Below are 20,700 nucleotides of genomic sequence, written 5' to 3'. Positions count from 1 at the left end.
AATAAGTTATAGCATAGTTAAAACAGTAAGCTATGTACATGAAGATGACCACTGTGTTTCTATCTATATCCAGCTCGCATTAACTATTATTATAGAAAAAAGCTTTGCCTTTTTGTAAATGAAGCTATAACTTATTCTATGGCAAAATATAAACATGTATTAATAAAATCAGTTGAAGTTACCTATCAAACAATATGCAATAATGTGAATAAAACGAAATAAGAAATGGTATCCATTTAAACTGCCTATGCTCTCTACCTATACGTGTGTTCGTTTGAAACCGAGTGTGGATCAATGCACCGCTATTAGCATTTATATATTCATTCCTAGTTTATATTTTACTTATTTTTTTTTATATCGATTTCTAATTTACGTTACATCCGTAAGGTTTTTTTTTATTAAATAAAGTAATATAAATAAATATACAATGGTTTTTTTTGTCGAATCCTTCAGTCACTAAGGAATTATATATCTACCTATTTGCGACTTGTTTATTTGTTGAAAAGTTAGTTTGATGTCTTGTTGTGAAACATAACATAAACACAAGTTTATTTTTAAAAACAAAAAAATGATAATTTTTGTTTTATACAACTTAGAATGACAAACAAGCTGACGGCCCACCTGATGGAAAGTGGTAGCCGTCGCCTATAGACATGAGCAGTACCATGGACATAACAGAGTATACTGTTCCGCCCATGATACCCCCCATGCATTGCCATTCCTAAGCACTCAGATTTTATTCCTCTGTACCCTGTAAATTCACGCCATATGCCACCCTTCAAACCGAAACACAGCCATGCAAACACAACTGCTTCACGGTAGAAACACGAATGGGACAGAGGTACCCAAGCAAACGACTTTTGTACAAAGTCTCCCTCTGGTAAGTCTGACTGTTTAAGACACTATCAAAAATTCTGCCCAGAGTTGCCATGTAAGCTAAGGTCGCCGCTGATTTCCGAATTTAGAAAAGTGGTATTCAATTGTCCTAAAATATACAGCTGTCTTCAGTAATTCCTCATACGAGCGAGACCTTGAGCGGGGCGGGCAGCGAGTAGCACATGGGCTTGAACATCTTCTTGTAGTAAGTGTATCGGCGGCGGTGCGGCGTCACCGACACACGCACGGGCACCGGCACGCGGTCTCCGCCGCCGCCGGGGAGGGCGGCCCAGTATCGCCTGCCGCCGCACTGCACACACACGCATCTACATAACACTATGATAATTGGGGATGAGATTAACAATCTAATAATGGGGACAAGTGGGCACAATGTTAGCAATATAATATACCTTGTCAGGTCGACGATGGGTTGACTGACAGGTTTTTTTTTGTTGGGTGAAAATGGTATGGTAACCTCGCCTGCGCTAACGGGATACGCTGACGGAGCACCAGTGAAGGGTGATAGATGAGAATGAAAACAGGCCAGTTAGCCCATCATGATGAATTCATCAGGAATTAACCATGATAGTTTCCAGGGGGAACCGCGATGAGGTCGACCTGGTTGGGTTTATGTGTATTGCTAGCAATAGGATTTTCAGTCTCCATTACTAACAATCCCTTTCCCCCCCTAACTGACAGTTTAGAAAGCCCACCTTACACGAATCAGAATTTATACCCTGCTAAATCTAATAGGTCTTTTATATCGAAAGTATAATATTAACTGACGAGTATGTTTACATCGGTAGGTTTATTTTTAAATGCAATTTATGATTCGTGTATGGAGCAGTTTTTAAAATCTTTTGATCTGAGACTACCCTCACCTATTATTCTTCACTGATGCACTGTCAGCATAAACCAGTGCCACAGGCGGGGTTACTATTCAATTTTTATTGTATTAAAATAAAAACTCTGCACATACAGCGATTTAAGTTAGTATGGGAGGCTAATAATTTTGTGTCGTTTGCTGACGCATATTGCTATAGGAAATGTACCATTTCACACTTGTAACACTCAAAGGATGTTTTGATTTTACCATAGATAAAACAATACTACTTTTTTGAGGGAAAGAGTTGGATAGTATTCAGATCGACTCCCAGTTTCCATTGGAAATCATCGTGGTTAATTTCTGTTGAATTCGTCACGATGGGCCAACTGACCTTTTTTTTATCCTTACCTACATTATCTCACACTGGTGCCCCGCCGGCGTATTCCGATAGCGCAGGCTACCATTCTATTTTTAAATATTCAAAAAATACTACTTTTTCCCATGATTTCACTCAATATATGTAAATCTTATGTAGCTAGAGCATCGAGTCTCAAAAACGGATCAACTTTTTGTCAGCTAATTGTCAAATTAGCTCGTTTTTTTATCAGTGTTCTATATGCTTACACATAAAATGTATCTTGATATATTATTTAATAAATAAAATGATTGTTTCCGCGAAAAAAAGGCATAAATTATAAGACAAAAATAAATATAGAAGTTATAAAGGAATCAGGATAATTATCACAGAAAATTGTATGAAAAAGTTGACCCGTTTTTGTTGAGGCATTTCTATGGACACACTATCTACGTAATCTAAGATTTAAGCATTTGTAGACCAAAATCTTATTTTCCAATATCTCTGCATAAAGAATAGATTATGTACTTACCATTATTGTCGTTATTCGACAATGTGCGTATGTGCTTCAAACAAAACTAAATATCTCCGTTTAAAAGAGCACAGCTATCTCTAATCGATCTACGTCGTCTAATATTTCTTACACTCTTACGTGTGAAAAGCAATTAAAGGATGTAGTTTCATATTGCACAGTAAAATTGGAAGGCGGCATGTGGCTACAATAATTATGTTATTTTTGAGAATACGCGATATCTTCACAAATTATAAACCGATTTTGGCATTTCTTTTTTTATTTGCAATCGATCGATAGCGATCGTATATCATTTTGGCCACAAATGAAGTTTTTATTTTAACGATATAAAACCTTAATAACCTTGTTAATAACTTTATATTTTTGATTATATTATTGGAAAAATGCTATTATTCCCTTAATGACTTTTGTACTGGTGATTAAAATAAATACCAGAATTAAAAAATAAGTTTGACATATATATATTGTGGATGAAGCAGACATTGTTGATTGTAAAATATATTTATTATTGTTATTCAATAGTTGTAATATTCAATTTAATTTAATACTTTTTTTTTGTATGTTCATACTTAATTACAGACACAATTTATATATATATATATATATATATATATATATATATATATATATATATATATATATATATATATATATATATTTAGTTTTTTGAATAAATGACTAATGATTATATGCAACTTAGAATGGCAAACAAGTTGACGGCCCACCTGATGGAAAGTGGTAACTGTCGCCTATAGACATGAGCAGTACCATGGACATAACAGACTGTTTTGCCCATGATATGCCCCAATCGTTGCTATTCCTGAGGACTCAGATGTTATTCCTCTGTATCCTGTAAATACTCACTAACATACAAATGTAATACCGCAATATCTGTAAATAACTTAGCCATTGTATAAGCATTACTATTTGTTACAGTCAGCATTAAAAATCGATATAAACACATTATGATTATGAAATTATTTTACATCGCTACTTACATTCGGGTAATTTTCACTGAACTGTGTTCTAAGGACGCAGTGATGTTGAAATTTTGAAAAGCATCGATTTTTTAGTACTGACTGTACCATTCTCTATCTACGACTATTATGTGACATTACTTCCAAACTACAAATAATTAAAACGTATCAATAAAACTTCAGTGGGCAAACTATGATAATAACAAATATATTTTTAATTTAGGATTAATAAGAACAAAAAAAAAAAAACTGCATAATGTGAATATTAAAAAGTTTATTATCAACCATACATAATTATTAAAAAAAAAATTGTTGGCACAATCGTATCGTATCGTAGAAGGTACATTGGCAGTTACACGAATAGATACAGCTCACTTAATAATATCGATAAGTTGCGAAGCTCGAGTAGGCCCGATGGAATTAAACTCAATTCGATTCTCGATTTTAGGCGCAATGACTCTATCTCGATACATCGGCGTGTATCAGAAGTTAGCCATTTAATCGATAACAGTCCGAGTTTTATATCGAGCCGTATAAAATGAAGGATATATGTTCCCACTATGGAAATATTTGAACTTTCACAATTCGCTGACGTCACTAGACATTCTGATAACACGAAACTGAATCCTTCCTTCTTGATTCTCGTTTCCTTTCTATGTAATTACGAACAGTCGAAGATGTTTTCCATTTCACCTGAGAATCACGTTTCACATTCCTTCTACCCATCTACACCTATTGACTTGCTATTTGTGTGTCTATCTAATGTTATCTATCTATTGGACGTGCAAAAATATTTTCTAATGTTCCGTATCAAAATATAGGATGTGTGGATATCGACAACTTTGTACCGTACAGATCGTTGTTGAGGCCACTTGTCACTATCAACTATTTTGTGGATTAAAGTGTTATTCAATATGTATGGTTACTTGATAATAAAACGGCAAACATGACGATAAAAACTAATATTTTAAATTATAACTCCTAATTTTATGTCGAAGAAATGTTCAAGAAATGATTATGGCCCTGGAATTGATTAATCTAACGAGACATCACTCCGCCCAAACATTCTTAATGACGGATTAATTATTAAATAGGTAATATTCACCGAAATTATAATACAATTAAATTATTATTCATATTCGAATTATTGCAGTTGGAATAGTATTACATTAATATAATATTTAATTAATAACATCAATACAAAAACAATTCATTATGACTAGTCCCGCGCAGGGGGGGGGGGTGTACGAACCTGATTTAAATTAAAGCGGCTACGTGCTAATAAATGTCGACGAGATTGCTTAAGAGATCTAAATAATGCTTACATGTTATTTGTAGACGCTCGCGCGTTAATTGAACTCATATTTCCACGTTAGCGATATCTAAAATGTACGAGGAGACACTTTCGACATGTTGTCACGTTGCTAAATCGAAAAATATCTAGGTACAATAACTTCTATTAAACCATATTCAATTAGGCAGTAGGTCTAATATGAGTGCAGTTGTCATTGAAATCAATTACAATGCCCGTAACGACGTACTTAATATAATAATAGAATCATTTCTATTTTGCAACACGATAACACATGTCGTGTATCCTATTTAAATATGTCAAATTTTAAAACTAATGGAATGAGGAATGCATCGATCAGTAATTATCTGGGTGGTACTTCCCGCGGCGGGGGACTCCTGTATTTGGCTTTGATGTGCAGAAACGGTTTTTTCGGCGAGGCGTCATCTGCTATGGTGGCTGCTAGAGAGAGTCTGATGCTCTCCTCTATGGCGGCCTGCGTCAGCGCTCCGTTCACCATTACCGATAGGCTCTTGTTCATAGGTCTGGCGTACTCAACAGGAGTCGCTAAACTCATGCTCCTCGTTTTCTTTGCGTAACCATTTGTCCCCGAGAAGGATTTCCTCGGCTCGTTGACAGGTGTCGACGCGAGACTCTGGCTGCGTGTCTTCCGTGCGATTGACGTGGCAGTTTCAGTCGGCGTAGTCGCAGCGCTCGAGCTTCTGTTTTTCTTTACTTGATTCAGTCTATCCGTGCCGCAGAATGGTTTCTTTTCTTCTCTCTGTGCGACGGCCAAACTCATACTTCGCGATTTCTTTGGAGCGTTCAACAAAGTGGTAGAAGTGATCGACTTTCTGTGTTCCGAGGGAGGAGTCCTAAGCGATCTACCGGTCGGTGTGTTCGGAGTGCTAAAGCTAGAGGGTGCTGATTGTTTTCTAGTGCGTTGTGCTGCTGGCTTTGGTTGGCCGCCATCGACCGAGTCCGTTTTCAAAGGTAACGTTAAAGCTGACCTTAGATTTCTGGTCGTAGCAGGTTTGATTGGCGTTGAAGTCTTGCGGGAATCTTGGAGTGGGGAGTTTTTGCCGCTACTAGCTTTACTAGACGCGCGAGTGGTTCTACCGCTTTTAACTTCTACTGGTGATATTTTGCCGCTTACAGAAGAAGCTTTACTATCTACAGGTGAAACAGTGCCGGCGATAGATGGCTCCTTGCTAGTGAGTGAATTTTTGCTGCTGGCCGGTGATATGGTACTCGACTTGCGAGCGATGGGCGACAACTTCTGCGCATCCTCGGTGTCGGTGGGTGGAAGTGTAACAGGCAGCACGTTGCCCTTACGGCCCTGCGTGACAAGGCGCACCTGGCAGGGCTCGTGCCGCGACAGGAAGTGCTCGAGGGTGTCCCAGCCGCCACCCACGCGAACCATCATGTGACGACCTTTCAGCAACTGGAAATAGTTTTAATTTTAAGGATTAAAATTATTAATGTTATAGGAAATCTGAGATTCTGTTAACTATGAAACAACAACAAAATATATAGTTAAACCAATATTTAATGTTCATTCTCTAATCATAAAAGAGAGGTATCTCTATTAAAATTCGTTTTATGTCGTAGAATAGCTACTCACTCTTATAAAGACGTTTCGGCCGGCGATGTTGTAACGACCTTCGCCGACCTTCTTGACCTTCAGTAGTTTGGAGCATTTCCCGGAGTTACAGTTGCAACCGCGTTCCATCAACCGAGTCACCAGTTGAACCTGTACAATGAAATACATAAATATATGAAATCATTAGCTAAGAGGTCATAATCGCCTTCAGGAATGGAATCTCATTAGGAATATTATAGTAGTTGTATTTTGTGATATCAATGGTGGTATTCATAGATAACATTTTCCATCAAGTCATACAAAGAACTAAGATGAATTGAGAACTTTTGCCTTTTGGAAGTAGCATAAAAGAGGTGAGTATGATATGCTAAATAGAAAATGACAGCAATAATAAACTTACTCTTTTATCTAATTCATTAGTGGGTTTCAGCGGCACATCAGAGTCCGTGCTGCCCACTGTCTCTTCAGACTTGGTGCTTTCCGCATCTATGTTGTCTGGCACCGACAGTTGATCTGCAAAAACAATTATTAATTTAAAACATGTCCAACTCAGTTGGGTAACTTGTTAATGTGCTTCGAATTTATTTTAATTCAATTGAATAAAAAAATATTTATTTATTTATTTAACACTTTATTGCACCAACATTGCAGGATTTATTAAAGAATTTTTGATAAGTATAGTGTAGTACAAAAGGTCTTATTGCTAAGCAATCTCTTCCAAACAACATTTGGGTATTAGTATATTAAGTTATCATGGTTGCTTCATTGAATGCTTCGTAATTGTGACAAACTGCATACTATAGACATTATGATATTACATTGCTTTTAATATTACATATATGAGTACGTATATTATTATTTGTAATTCACTTACTGTCATTAGGTTGTGGCGAGGAGGGCGGTGGATCTTTTATGGATCTGAAATAAAACAACATCAATAGTCAGATTTATTGAAATAATATTCTATTGTTCAAGTAAGGTTTTATGACCATAAATAAATACATACTTCTCGAGCTGAGGGACAGGCGAGGAGTCCCTGAACTGCCAGGCGGCGCCCGACATGGCGGAGTCGAGCCCCGAGTCGCGCTCCTCCAACGCGATTTCCTTTTCGAGCTGCACCAATCCCGGTGGTTCTATGTTGAACTTCGTCGCCAGTCGCGCCACCTCCAGGAGGCAGAGGATAACTTGACGTGGTTGGTTGTGGAGCACTAATGACAGAAGAATAAAGATACCTTAGTAAATTTAAATCCCGTATCACGTTGTTAATTCTAGCTAATCTTTGAAACCGCTCAAGAGATTTCATTGAACTTTTGTAAACATGTATTGTTTCCTCCAACTTGAGAGATTTGACAGAGACAGTTTTTATCCTAATAAGAAAAAATATAGATCAAATTGAAATTCAAATCATCTTTATTCAAATAATCTTGTACTTTAAATCGCCATTTCAAATCTATTGTATTTTTGTAAGTGATTATCTATTAAGAAGAGCCCGCAAGAAACTCAACATTTATCCGATAGACGGTGGTAGGAAGCAAACAACATTTGGCGTATCAGGTAGCTAGCTACTAACTACATAAAGTTTTTTAATAAATGTTATAATGCTAATTAAACATAGTTGACATACTAAGTATAAATGCAGCTTTTAGTATCATAACATAATTAAAAATAGTTGAACTCATTCGTTCCCTAGAGCCTTTTAATATGAGGCAATAAGTATTGTCACACGAGGCGTGTATAATATAGACTGAGGGAGTAGGCTATTTATTTTATAAGTTAAATGTTTCTGGTGGTCGTCGATTTGTTGGCCATTCCAAATTACATCATCAGCATCATATCAATCGTTCTCTTCACTGCTGTAGTAGCCAGTAGTTGCCATATTTAGAGATAGGTTGGCAACCGCAGTTAGACTTTGGTGATGGTTAAAAAGGGACGCTGTTGCTTATCTCTCGACCATTAGGTTCCCTTAGTCGCCTCTTACAACCCTCACGGAAAAAAGGGGTGGTCTATTCTATACTGTAACGGCAAAATTACATAAATAGTCGAAATAATGTATGGAAAACGCACCGAGGTCATCGCTTTCAAACAACAAGTTCTCGTGCACTCCAAGCTCCCGGCAGAACGTGATGAAGTTCTCGGTGTTGTCGCGGGAAAAGAAGCTGCGTCGCGCCGCGCGCTGCCAGCACCGGCCGCGGATCTGAGGAACCGGCTGTTGGACACAACATACAACATGGTGATAACTGAGAAGTCATTATAGGATAATACGTAAATAACATTGTTATTCTTAAAGGAGTCTAAGCTAAAGTTACTGTCAACTTGAGAATAGTGGAGTTTTTTGCTAGTTCGCGACTGACGCTACTAACTGAACAGACCCTGTAGCAAATAGCAAATGAATCTATCAATAGCTATGTTTTCGCTGTGACATGCACCAGGTAAAACGAGATAGTAGTATTCAGTGTCTTGTTATTTTATGTGTAACGTAACGAAAATGTTTCAATCGATAGATACATTAGTTTGTCATTTATCTAAAGGGGTTTGGATGATAGAGTTAAATGAAATAATAATAACAATAGCGCCACACAATCATATCAATTACTAAGTCCTCAAATTGGGATAATACAGAGAATATTATGAAAAACCAAGCAAAGAATATCTAGGGGCACAATTTAGAATTTAGAAAAGTTATTGCCTTAAATTGCACTGATTGAGAATCTAACTACGGATCTCATTATACAAAGCTATGTGTCTACCGTTGCACCATGGAAGTCATAATTTTGATTTCTAAATGCAGCTTAATTAGATAATTATTATTAGATAAATAATATGATATATTTTAAGTAATATATCATATTGAAGAACTGTTCTGTTTTATAGATTAAAAGATATCATGAAGAAACCAAAATTTAAAGTGTTATATATTATATTTAAAGGGGCAGCTGCTCAGTAGAGCAGCATACCTGAACATCTACAAGTTAATCATATTCATTACTAATATGTATCAAAAATTTATTATTTCTATTTTTACCCCAACGATGAGCCCCTGGTCGAGGGCGTCCCGCGCCCTGTCGTGTATGACGGCCGCCAGCTGGCACAGCTCCGCGCCATTATCCAACACGTCCAAAAAGTTCTCGCCCGTCAGGTACGTGATGCCTGCACAATCAAATAAATGAATAAATACCACGCACTCGCACGCAAAGCATCAGGTTTCAGTGCCCCAAAATCTGGGGCTCTAATCGTAGGTTTACCTGCCGAAATTGTGTGCTATAACTTCGGCTAGTTTACGCAATCGAAGTTCTTTACTTTAAGTACTAGTACAGTATTTATGCTTTCGGCGATATAATTAAGCAATGTGTCAAAACATTGTGAGCAAACATATCGAATCAACTGACCTTCTGTCGTGTATTTTCGACAGGAGGGTTGCTGTTTCACTGATATGTGGCTTCATTAATAATAAACGTAATATAGGTGGGAAGTTTATATAATTTTATTCTTATAAATTATGAAAATTGTAGTAAAAAATGTGCTGTACCGGTATCGAGCTTGTGGATGATAATTAATCATAAAAGCCTGTAGAATGATGATTGATAAAGTTGCAAGGAAATAAGACAAATACAACATACAGGATTTTGTAAAAAATCTCCAATTCGCAAAATGAGTACTCTCAACTGGCTAAAAGCTATTACTTTAATAGAATTAAAATAGTGTTCTACCTGATACAATAACAAATAACTTTCGGGGGAAGGAAATGTTAGTAATTCAATTTCACAGCCCCATTGCTAGCACTATAGTATGGATGGAGAGCGTAGAGGCCGTCTTAGTCCTTATCAGGACGACCTCGACGCTCTTTACTCTTGAAATCATCGTGGTTGGCTTTTGTTAAATTTGTCACGACAGACTAACTGAACTGCTTTCGTTTTCATCTATCATTCTTTACTGGTACCCTGCCAGCATATACCGATAGCGCAGACGGGGTTACCATTTCATTTTCACCCATTAAAAAATACTTTCAATTGAAGTTGATAATTGATAATTCTTTATTTAATAACAATTCACACCTAGTTACATCTACTAGTCACCGAACTAGGCTGAGCCTTTATCTCAGTGGTTAGTTACAAAACTTCCTTTGACTTAACATAAGACGGTACAATCTAAAACATAAATACACTCATTTGCAATGTTCATTTTACTTTTGGTGCAACATTGTTAAATGTGGGTAGTATCATATTATTTAATTAAAATTACGATTAACAGTTTACCCACCTAATGTGAAATATTATTTAGTTAGTTTAGTTACTGTATAATACAAACCATTTTGAAAACTAATGTGTTTGACACTATAGTACTGTAACAACTTGTTTAAATAAAAACGAAAAATATCAACTTTTACCAATAACACAGATGAAGACGCTAAAACTTAGCTACTGTTAGTATAACTTCATATACTGCAAAGATTTACACACATGTGCATAATTTCCTCATCTTAGGCAGCATCGGCGCTAATTCCGCCCAATCCGGTCGGACAGCAAATTCAATTCAATTCAATTCAATTTATTCATAACAATATTACATTGTGTCGAATAGGTATGATAGGAATTTTACATATAAACAATGTCAGTACAATCAACGAATTAATAATAACAGTTTCAGTCAAAAAAAAAAAAAAAAAAAAAAAAAAACAAGCAACCACAAACAACTCACAATTAATATAACCCTAAAATTCATTTATTTTATAAATACATTTTTCCAACAGAAAGGCATGGAGTTTGATTTTTAATATTCTCCAATTTTGGATAGTTTTCAGATCAATTGGTAATTTGTTATACAATTTCCTTCCCTGAAATTGCGCTCCATGTATAACTACGTTTAATCTTGGTTGTATGTCACTCATAATGTCTTTACGTCTAGAACTTGTACGCAATTCCCTTTCTTGTGTCGTTTCACATCTGGGTAGATTTTTAACAAAATTTACAATAACAATCAATACATATAGACTGGGCACTGTAAGTATGCGATACTTTTTAAAAAAGTCCCTGCAAGACTGCCACTGCGGAATACGAGCAATTATTCTTATTGCCTTTTTTTGTAGTCTAAAAGCTCTTTCTATATTATAATTGTAACTGTTTCCCCATAATTGAATACTATATCTAAATTTTGATTCCACTAACGAGTAATATACTGATTTCAGTTGATCTGTAGTTAGCACGTCCCTTAAACTCCTTAAAGCATAGCACGATGAACTAACACTATTACCGATGGAGTGCAATTCACTTTTCCAGTTCAATGCTGAGTCAATCTGTACCCCTAGAAATTTTACATCATTTACTATTGCAATTCTTTCGTCGTTTAAGAGAACGTCCAAAGTGTCCTTGTTTTTTGCAGTAGACTTAAATAGTATGGCGCACGTCTTTTAATCAATTCAATGTTACGAAACTTATCCGTATAATCGAATGTCAGTAAAATGCAATGTTTACGATGACCTACTGCATAGCTTTACGACTGAGTGCACTCGGTACAAACTGCATTATGTCCATAGCACGTGATAACGGACTTGGGCGCGCGCGTGCGCCGTCAGCTACCGTTAGATAACCGCCATTATCCGCTTGTTCATTTTTATTGACGATCTCGAATCAACGCTTCAATCAAGCGTAGACGGATAAGTTTATCTGTATAGATACAAATAAAAATAGCTTTATTTTGTTTGAAAACTGGTATAAAGGATGGTTACATAATATTTAATGTTTTTCACACTATTCACAAGAATCTGGGATACAAAATTTATTTAATTGTGCTACTATTTTTTTTTTTTATACCACTGAGGTGGCGAACAAGCATACGGCCCACCTGATGGTAAGCGGTTACCGTAGCCTATGAACGCCTGCAATACCAGAGGTACTACGCGCGCGTTGCCGACCCTGAAGAAACCTCTTTACCCCTCTTTTGAAAAACCCCATGCTGTAGTCTCTTGGGAAAACATACTATGCTATGCTACTACTATTTTACTTATATCGTCATATTATATAAATGTCAACATATTTACATATTAATATTTATATAGGTTACATATTACAATTAATTGAGTCACGTATTTAAGCTTTAAGATAGAAGTAACTAGTGACCTATGATAATAGTGAAGCCAGAAAACCATGCTTATTTAGTTCAAATACTTCCACACATCGTAGGTGTTACCAAAAATAAGTGAGAACTTAGACAATGTATGGCTGTGGCTGTGTGTGTATGGGGATCCAAAGATTGAATCCCAGCCTTAAAGTTTAGATATTTAAATAATTTAAAAGAATGATTATCAATTTGTGTTTCACATGATATGCAAAGTTGCTGCCCAATAAGCCACATGAGAGGTCTGCGTGTATAACAAAAGCGATCTGGAAACTTTTGACACTAGAGGGCGACACTCACACGAGTACCAATACTAGTCTCTAGTTTCAAATTAATTACGGATACAGTCCCGCTGATGGTATGTGCTTACAGTAGCACTTGAACGTTTGCAAAACCAATAACATAATTTTCCCATTACAGACTTTTGTGTAGGATTACAAAGGGGTGTACCTGTTCGTGAACTACTCAAATTAGAAACTATAAAGCATCAACGCACCCAACAAATGATAACCATTTAGCAACGATCACTACTATAATTACTTCCTAATCAGGACTTCTGAACTTTCACGATGCTCAGCGGCCGTATTGAACCCGCTCCGTTGACCCCAGCGAGACCAGGCAGCGCTGCAGCGCGGCGGCGCGGCGGCGACCCGCCTTTTGTACATTTAATCATACGATACACATTGTGCGGCTTTGCAAACTATAACTTTGAACTGCAGTTGAATTAATGGACTTGGTACTTAATTATGGATTGTAGCAGTTTATTTAATATATCCTATTAAAGGGCAAAAGAGCAAAATAGGCAGAAAGAACGAGAGGATTATTATGATCACTAGTATTATGAAAAATCAGACGAATTGAGACGTTTCATCGTTTGAAAGTCGTTAAAAAGTGAATTTATAAATCTTAATGAGAATAAATATCTTATTTAATCTATCTATCTATCTATCCATTTAAGAGCTGCTCTCTTGTCGGTGGAGCTCTTGCCACTCACTACGATTTTCAGCGAGTCTCTTCACATCTTGATACGACACGACACCAACTCCTTCCTTGATCTGCCTAATGTAACTATGCCTCGGTCTCCCTGCCTTATTTAATAAAAAATATTATTTATTTTCCACTTTCTTCTGTTCTTCATGACTTACAGTTGATTTAATATGTTTAACACAAGCAATAGTTATAAGTAATATATACTTTTATAAAGAGAGAAGATTCGAATCTCCGTATATGACAAACCAATCGACACAGCTTCCATTACATGCTTTAAATTTTATATAATTGAACACAATTACGTACAGAGGACATGTCTCGTACTTGCCTAGTTATCACAGATTGTGAAATATCTGAATTATAGAAGTTAGTTTCGCCAAATAAGCGGTCTAGCAGCGGCGGCGCCGCCCGTAGTTCACTCATGAATTATGGACAATGTGAATGCGAGTCGGCTGCAACGCGCCGCCCGCCATGTGGGGAATGTCAACAACTGAGTAAAACTAGACAGAGTGAATAAGTGCTACGCATTCAGGACATTTGTTTGGGCCATATACCTTATTGTAATACCACGAGAAACATGATAACGACGGAATGGGACAATAACACAGAAAGAGTTCGGATCGAATGTGGCTGTTAAGAAAAATTCTTAGTCTTTGGTGTTTACATATTACTTTATCTACGTAACATTATAAATAGATAATAACAATCCTAGTATACATACATGCAAGAGAGTGCAATTTCTATATTTCGGTATGTAAAAGATAAAGACGTTACGGGACTGTCGATTGCAGCTGCCCTGCGAGAAGCTGAAGACCGTGTAAAATGGAATAACATCATAAGAGAGGCAACAGACACCTTTCAAGGACACGACCTTCAGTAATGAAGAGGACGAAGAGAGAGAGAAAAGATAAAAGGTAGAAATTAGTAGAGACCAAAAAATATTATATGAGTCAAATAAAAGATTACATGTCATGTCGTATAAGGATGTTGAGAGTATGTTGCTGAGAGCAAATCATGTTTCTCTGTATCTCTGTATCCATACAGGATTGGAGATTCATATATTAGGTAAAAACTCCTTAACGACAAACTAAAAGATAACACCTATGTAATTCAAATTATTATAAAACTCCAACCATGCATTGTTAATTGTGAACGCGGCCTTTCTCGGTATGCTTAATGTAATTAGCATGTTCATTGAAATTGGATATTAAATTCATTGTAATAAATGTAACGAAGTAATTTAATTTTAAAATTATAAAATAGCTATATCGGGTATGATTAGGCACATATATACTAGAATATACCTACGCTTTTAGTAACTTCTATCAGTTTTGTTCCCTTACAATTCTGTTATGTCTAAGAATAGAATCTAGTGCATGGTGCCACTGTGCTAGGTTTATAGCACGTGGCGAAGTGAGTGCCTTCACTCACTGTACGACTGACAATACCGCAATCCGATTATGTTGAGAGATGTATCGTATAATAGTTTTGTTTCTATCTAGCTATCATAATAAACAGGAAGGAAGTTAATATTCCACATTGTACTATTGCACTGCATACACCACTACACCTTGGAATCGTTGTACGCGCACTTTAGAAGAGTGCTTTTTAAAAGAGTTCTCTACCTTGAAGGTTCAAATTATAACCCATCCTTAATTTACGCAAAACAAATTTATTCTACAACAAACTTCTGCTGTATCAAATCGCAAGTTTGTAATAGCAAATAAACACAAATGTGCGCCAAGAACCAAAGTAAGAGAATCAGCGAAACAAATGAATAAAAAACAAACCATCCTTAATACAGTCACACTTACATATAGACAAATACACAATACACAGAAACACAGTCGTGCAAACAAAGCTGCTTGGCAGAGAACGAGTGGAATAGAAGTACGTACAAAAAAGTAAAATTGTCGACATTTGCATGCAGTCTCTCACTGATATTTACTCCCTACAGAGGTTTTTCCAAAAAAATATACAACAGAAAATACTCCAAAAAGACTGTTAAAAGGTTTCTTCAGTAGGTAACGCGCACACTACACTTCTGATGTAGGTATCTATAAATTATGGTAATCGGTTACCATTAGACAAACTAAAAATCGCTGTTAAAAGACACAAGTTCTTTTATAGCTCAAACGGACCCTAATGCAAATATAAAATCCATCTTTAAACATATAGAGGTTATAGCAATTTTATTGTATGCAGCCTGCATGCATGCATGATGCATCTCAATGCAGCCCGACCCACGGCGAGACCTCGCCGACACTCTGTCTCACTCGGCGCACATACTAATTGCTTCATTACACTGCCGAAGATAGCGATCTTAAAGCCTTGTACCTGTGCTAGCTAATTAGACACTACCCTCCAATTACAATATCAATTACGAAACTTTAAGAACCTATTAAACCTGCATCGCTGTTGTCGTCTTTGAACAATTTTATTGGCTACTTATTTCCATAGCGTGTGTTGCAATAGACAGTGTCGTGTGATGTTCAGTTCATATCAATGATGCAGATTCCTTTTATGGTTTCATAATGTTTCAGATTTTGAAAAAGAGCTATATTAAAAAAAACGCTGCTTTTGGATGTCTGGTTTGGTAATCTTATTTACTCATTTTTTTATAATACAGGAGGAAAACGAGCATGCGGCTCACCTGATGGTAAGTGACTACCGTTGTTCATGAGCATCCGCAACATCAGAGGAATTACAAGTGTGTTGTCGGTCTTTTAAAAAGGATTATGCTCTTCACTTCAAGGTCACGATGTTGTATCGGTTTGGAAATACTGTTGCTATAATATAACATATCCGGAAGGTTGTGATTGAAATTTAGTTTGTGGTAAGTTGTACGGTGGTGAAATTAAGCAGTAGATATCATTTCAAAGAATTCCTTAGAACACTCCTATTATGTATTCGATAAAAGATGCATAGAGATGCAACCTCTTTTAATTTTGGTGGGTCAAGTCTGATAATAGGGCGCTGATCATTAATTGTAAATGAAATTAATAATAATACAATAATTTATAAATAAAATAAAATAAATTAAAGTGACGAATAATTATAAGGGCATGGCTCTTGAACTCTGGACTTTATAAATAGCAGCACACCACCGGCCACCGGTTTAGTTGCGCCAAAAAGAAGCAATTGCAATCATGATAAAATTAATACTATACCTAGTAACATAGGGAACTAACTAACATAGGGAAAATCCTATCAATTGTATAAACAATTTATCATACATACATTTAAAAGTAAGCAAATTTAGAACCACATCTTTTTGGAAGTAGTTAAAAAATTGGCAATCATTTAGATATTGGTGCAACCGCAAAAAATTTTTCAATTAATATCTAGTCAAACTTAGTACTCTGTTATACTCGTAAATTAAACTAGTCTTGCTTTGATTAATATAAAAATGTCCGCAATATACATATAGTAATGAATTTATAAATAAAAGCACCGAAGTATAGCAGTAAATATGCAATTATGGATGCAGAAGTAATATCAATTAATCGAGTATGGCATTCGACGGCCTTCGTGGTGCAGGAGCGAGAATGCGACTAACAACCGGTCCTCCACGACAAGCTTTTTTACACGTAGCCGCCCGATATCGGCGTATTGCAAAATAAATATCCAATAATTGGTACATGCCCAACAAGGACGCAAGATAGTGTGCCTTTAATAGGACACTATTGATATTTTTAAAGATTTTTTTGTTAAAATAAATAACAGCGTGTTCAAGTTTGCAACCTTTTTTGTTTCTTTTTTTCAATAGTAATTTATTTTTACTTCCGCTGTCACTGATCTTCAGTTGTTTTTTTCACTTTTTACTGTCGAAATGTATGGAAGCTATTCATTGTTACAAGACTTATTTAATATTCACCGTAAAGACTGAGAAATCCATCATACTCCCCAACAGAGCAAAAATAAATTGAAGTATGTATATATATATATATAGGCGACGGTTACCACTTTCCATCAGGTGGGCCGTCAGCTTGTTTGCCTTTCTAAGTTATATAAAAAAAAAGTATAAACGAATACAGCAGCAGTACGAGTTAATAACATACTCTTCCATTATCAAACGATTATTTCGCGAGTAAGCACTATTTTCAACGATAAACAGTATTATATGTTATACCAAAACATGGACAGATGTCCATGTTTAAAATTTAGAAAGGTTTAAATATACAAAATAAATAGATATATAGATACTCTTTATTGTCCCCTCCAAAAGATTACAATAGTAAACTTATTATAAATATAAACAATTACCTGTCTGCTGTGTCCAAACTGATCGAAATCTATTTTTGCGTTTTACTAAATAACGTCAATAAATCACACAAGGATTTAAATTCGTATTTTCAGTTATCTTTCCTGAGTACTCTAGAAATTATTTACTCTTTGGAATATTACTAATAATAGGTATTTATTAATAAAATATTCAATCTTATATGTATACTTAAAATACGTTGTTGACCTTAAAAGGCTTTTGTCTTTTATAAATCAATTTCTAGTTTCACATAGCGACTAATGTAGATATTTAAATAATATTATTATCATTTATTTATTTATTTATTCATTAGTACAAATATGTGTACATGACGGACTTAATGCTAAGAGCATTCTCTCCCAGTCAACCATAGGGAAGTGTCAGAATATTCGAATGCGGTATTACTAATTATTGATATACATACATACTAAAATTACATATATAAACGAATAAATATATATGAATAACAAATATACTTACACATATATGATATATACTATATTATACACGAATGACCAAACCAAACCAACCAGTTGGTTTGGTCATTTGGAGAGGATGGATGAAAGAAGAATTACGAAAGAGATTTATCGAGCAAGAATGAATGGAGATGTCGGTAGGGGCCGCCCTAGACGGACGTATGTCGACGAAATAGGCGACGTGCTGAAGAAGGGCCAAATTAAAAGTACCCGTAACCGACGAGCGTATATGACAAGATTGATGAATGTGGAAGAAGCGAAAGAGGTTTGTTTGAATCGAAGCATTTGGCGTTCCATTGTTTCTGCCTACCCTAATGGGAGACAGGCGTGACAGATATGTATGTATGTATACACGAATTTGGGAATAATATAAAGCACTGCTGCTTTATCATATTATATTTTTTTTTAATGTGTATTTATACAAACGATGAATATACATAGATAATATCAATGCGACTGGTTTATTAAGAACCAATGGGTTGGTACTCTTAACGGAGCGCAACGGAACTTTGATGGTATGTATTGAAATTATAATTTTAATAGTCGCCTGTAACGCTTCACGGTTTAAGGGTCAGGATGTAGCGGGTTCTGACGACGAGGTATGACATCCTGCGCTAAGTAGGCCACCTTTGCTATGACCTCACCTTGAAACAATAGCTTCAATTAGGTTTAGCAATGCGATGAAATCGAAACTAGAATATGATTTTGTTAAGAAATGGCAACAAGAATGTAAAACAATCATCAAACCATTGTTTAAAGTAACAACTAAACAAATTTTTATAATTTAATAGTGCAAAAGAGTTTGTAAAGAACGTGTTAAGATTTTGAAAAACGGCGTGTGTTTATCACACGAATTATGGAAGTGGATGAAGCTAAAGATACATGTAACGAAATATTGAGTTGATATGGGATTGTCTCAGCTTATGTCTCATAGATTTCGAATACAGATATGTAAATAAGTATAATTTTGTAACTAACAATATAGAAAATTACCAAAGTAATGTAGTCAAACTACAGATAAAATAAAACAATGAAATCACATCTATAACTTTAAATAACCAAAAAATGTCTATACTACTATACCAAGAGACTACAGCATGGGGTTCTTCAAAAGGGGGGTAATGAGGTTTCTTCGGGGTCGGCAACGCATCCGTAATACCTCTGGTATTGCAGATATTTATAGGCTACGGTAACCACTTACCATCAGGTGGGCCGTATGCTTGTTTGCCACCTCAGTGGTATAAAAAAAAAGATAAATTTTAGTAGATTGGAATAAGCGATATAACGATTATAATATCTCTCCCACCACCCAATTCATCAACTTTAAAACAAATAGTTATTGCTCGTATTGGATTTCGCTTTTACATACACCAGACCCCATGTTTACATATTCATGGCGTCTAGTCTGCCGGGGTGGGCACGCCGCCATCCACGGACACTCTATTAATAGAAGCGTCAACTTTAGCATGCCATACATCATTTGTATGTAACCATAATTTCATCTGTGGTTAATAAAACTATTGCTGTAGATCATCATTGATAAATCAGTTCAAAGAACCGATGAATGACGCCAGAATAAATATAATGAAGGTAACAACTTAAAATTATAATCTTTACGTATCGCGCCCTTGAATCTTCAGATATCTAAGTGTAAACAGCTTACATGTTAAATTAGTAGTGATAACAAATTAAAATAAACACTTTCTTATCTATTATCAGCAACTACATCTTATCTTACAACGTTATATGTAAATTTTTAGATCTAATTTAGGTTACTAATGCTAGTTTTTGCTCTTAATTTTGCATGGGACTCCATTAAAAAAAGAATCTGGGAAGAGTTATAAAAGAAGAATATTTCAGCTTGCTATGGCCAAGCAATATGGTATAGGTATATACATATAATAGGTAGGTATGGTATAGGCAAAGCAAGTCATAAGAATTGTAAATGTTCTTATTGTTATGGTATGGGGTTTTGTTTTCAGTTTCTTTCTTTTACACTGGTGTATTGAATTTTAGTTGTTAAGTCGCCTCTTGTGACGTCTACTGATGAATTGTATTGAAGATTGATGTATGGTCATATAGTCTGTTAGTTTGTCATTAACACAGATATCGGTAAAGAACACATTACCGGGATAATAATTTAACGTAGAGACGTGCGTGTTAAACAAAAGATGGTTTACAGATCGATGTACCTTGCAATCCACATTCAATTCTAATGTAAACTCATTTAATGTGATTTTTGTTTGTCTATAAGATCGGTGACGCTTATTATATCTCAATGATCATCTCAATGCTCCATAAAAATCATACATACATATCTGTCTTTCCCAAACAATGGAACGCCAAATCTCCAAACAAACAAATTCTTTTCACAAATATCTTTGCACGTAATGTACAGA

General features: G+C 35.6%; 1 protein-coding gene across 6 annotated transcripts in view; it reads right to left on the bottom strand.

Moving 5' to 3' along the window:
• Positions 1-3,820: 3,820 nt before the first annotated feature.
• The window catches only part of LOC113512090 (GAS2-like protein 3), a 132,978-nt gene continuing 116,098 nt past the window's right edge, over positions 3,821-20,700 (bottom strand). For all 6 annotated transcript variants that reach the window (XM_026895865.3, XM_052896785.1, XM_031909124.2 and 3 more), the window contains exons 4-10: positions 9,483-9,607; positions 8,525-8,666; positions 7,467-7,668; positions 7,335-7,378; positions 6,861-6,973; positions 6,482-6,610; positions 3,821-6,301 (exon numbers count right to left, since the gene is read on the bottom strand). In XM_026895865.3, coding sequence (XP_026751666.2) covers positions 5,222-6,301; positions 6,482-6,610; positions 6,861-6,973; positions 7,335-7,378; positions 7,467-7,668; positions 8,525-8,666; positions 9,483-9,607 — 1,835 coding nt within the window. In that variant the 3' untranslated portion in view covers positions 3,821-5,221. The remainder of the gene's footprint in view (positions 6,302-6,481; positions 6,611-6,860; positions 6,974-7,334; positions 7,379-7,466; positions 7,669-8,524; positions 8,667-9,482; positions 9,608-20,700) is intronic.

The sequence above is a fragment of the Galleria mellonella genome, unplaced genomic scaffold (assembly GCF_026898425.1).
Source record: "Galleria mellonella isolate WM207_F2 unplaced genomic scaffold, CSIRO_AGI_GalMel_v1 utg34, whole genome shotgun sequence".
Taxonomy (NCBI): Eukaryota; Metazoa; Arthropoda; class Insecta; order Lepidoptera; family Pyralidae; genus Galleria; species Galleria mellonella.
This window is presented reverse-complemented; position numbering and strand designations above follow the sequence as displayed.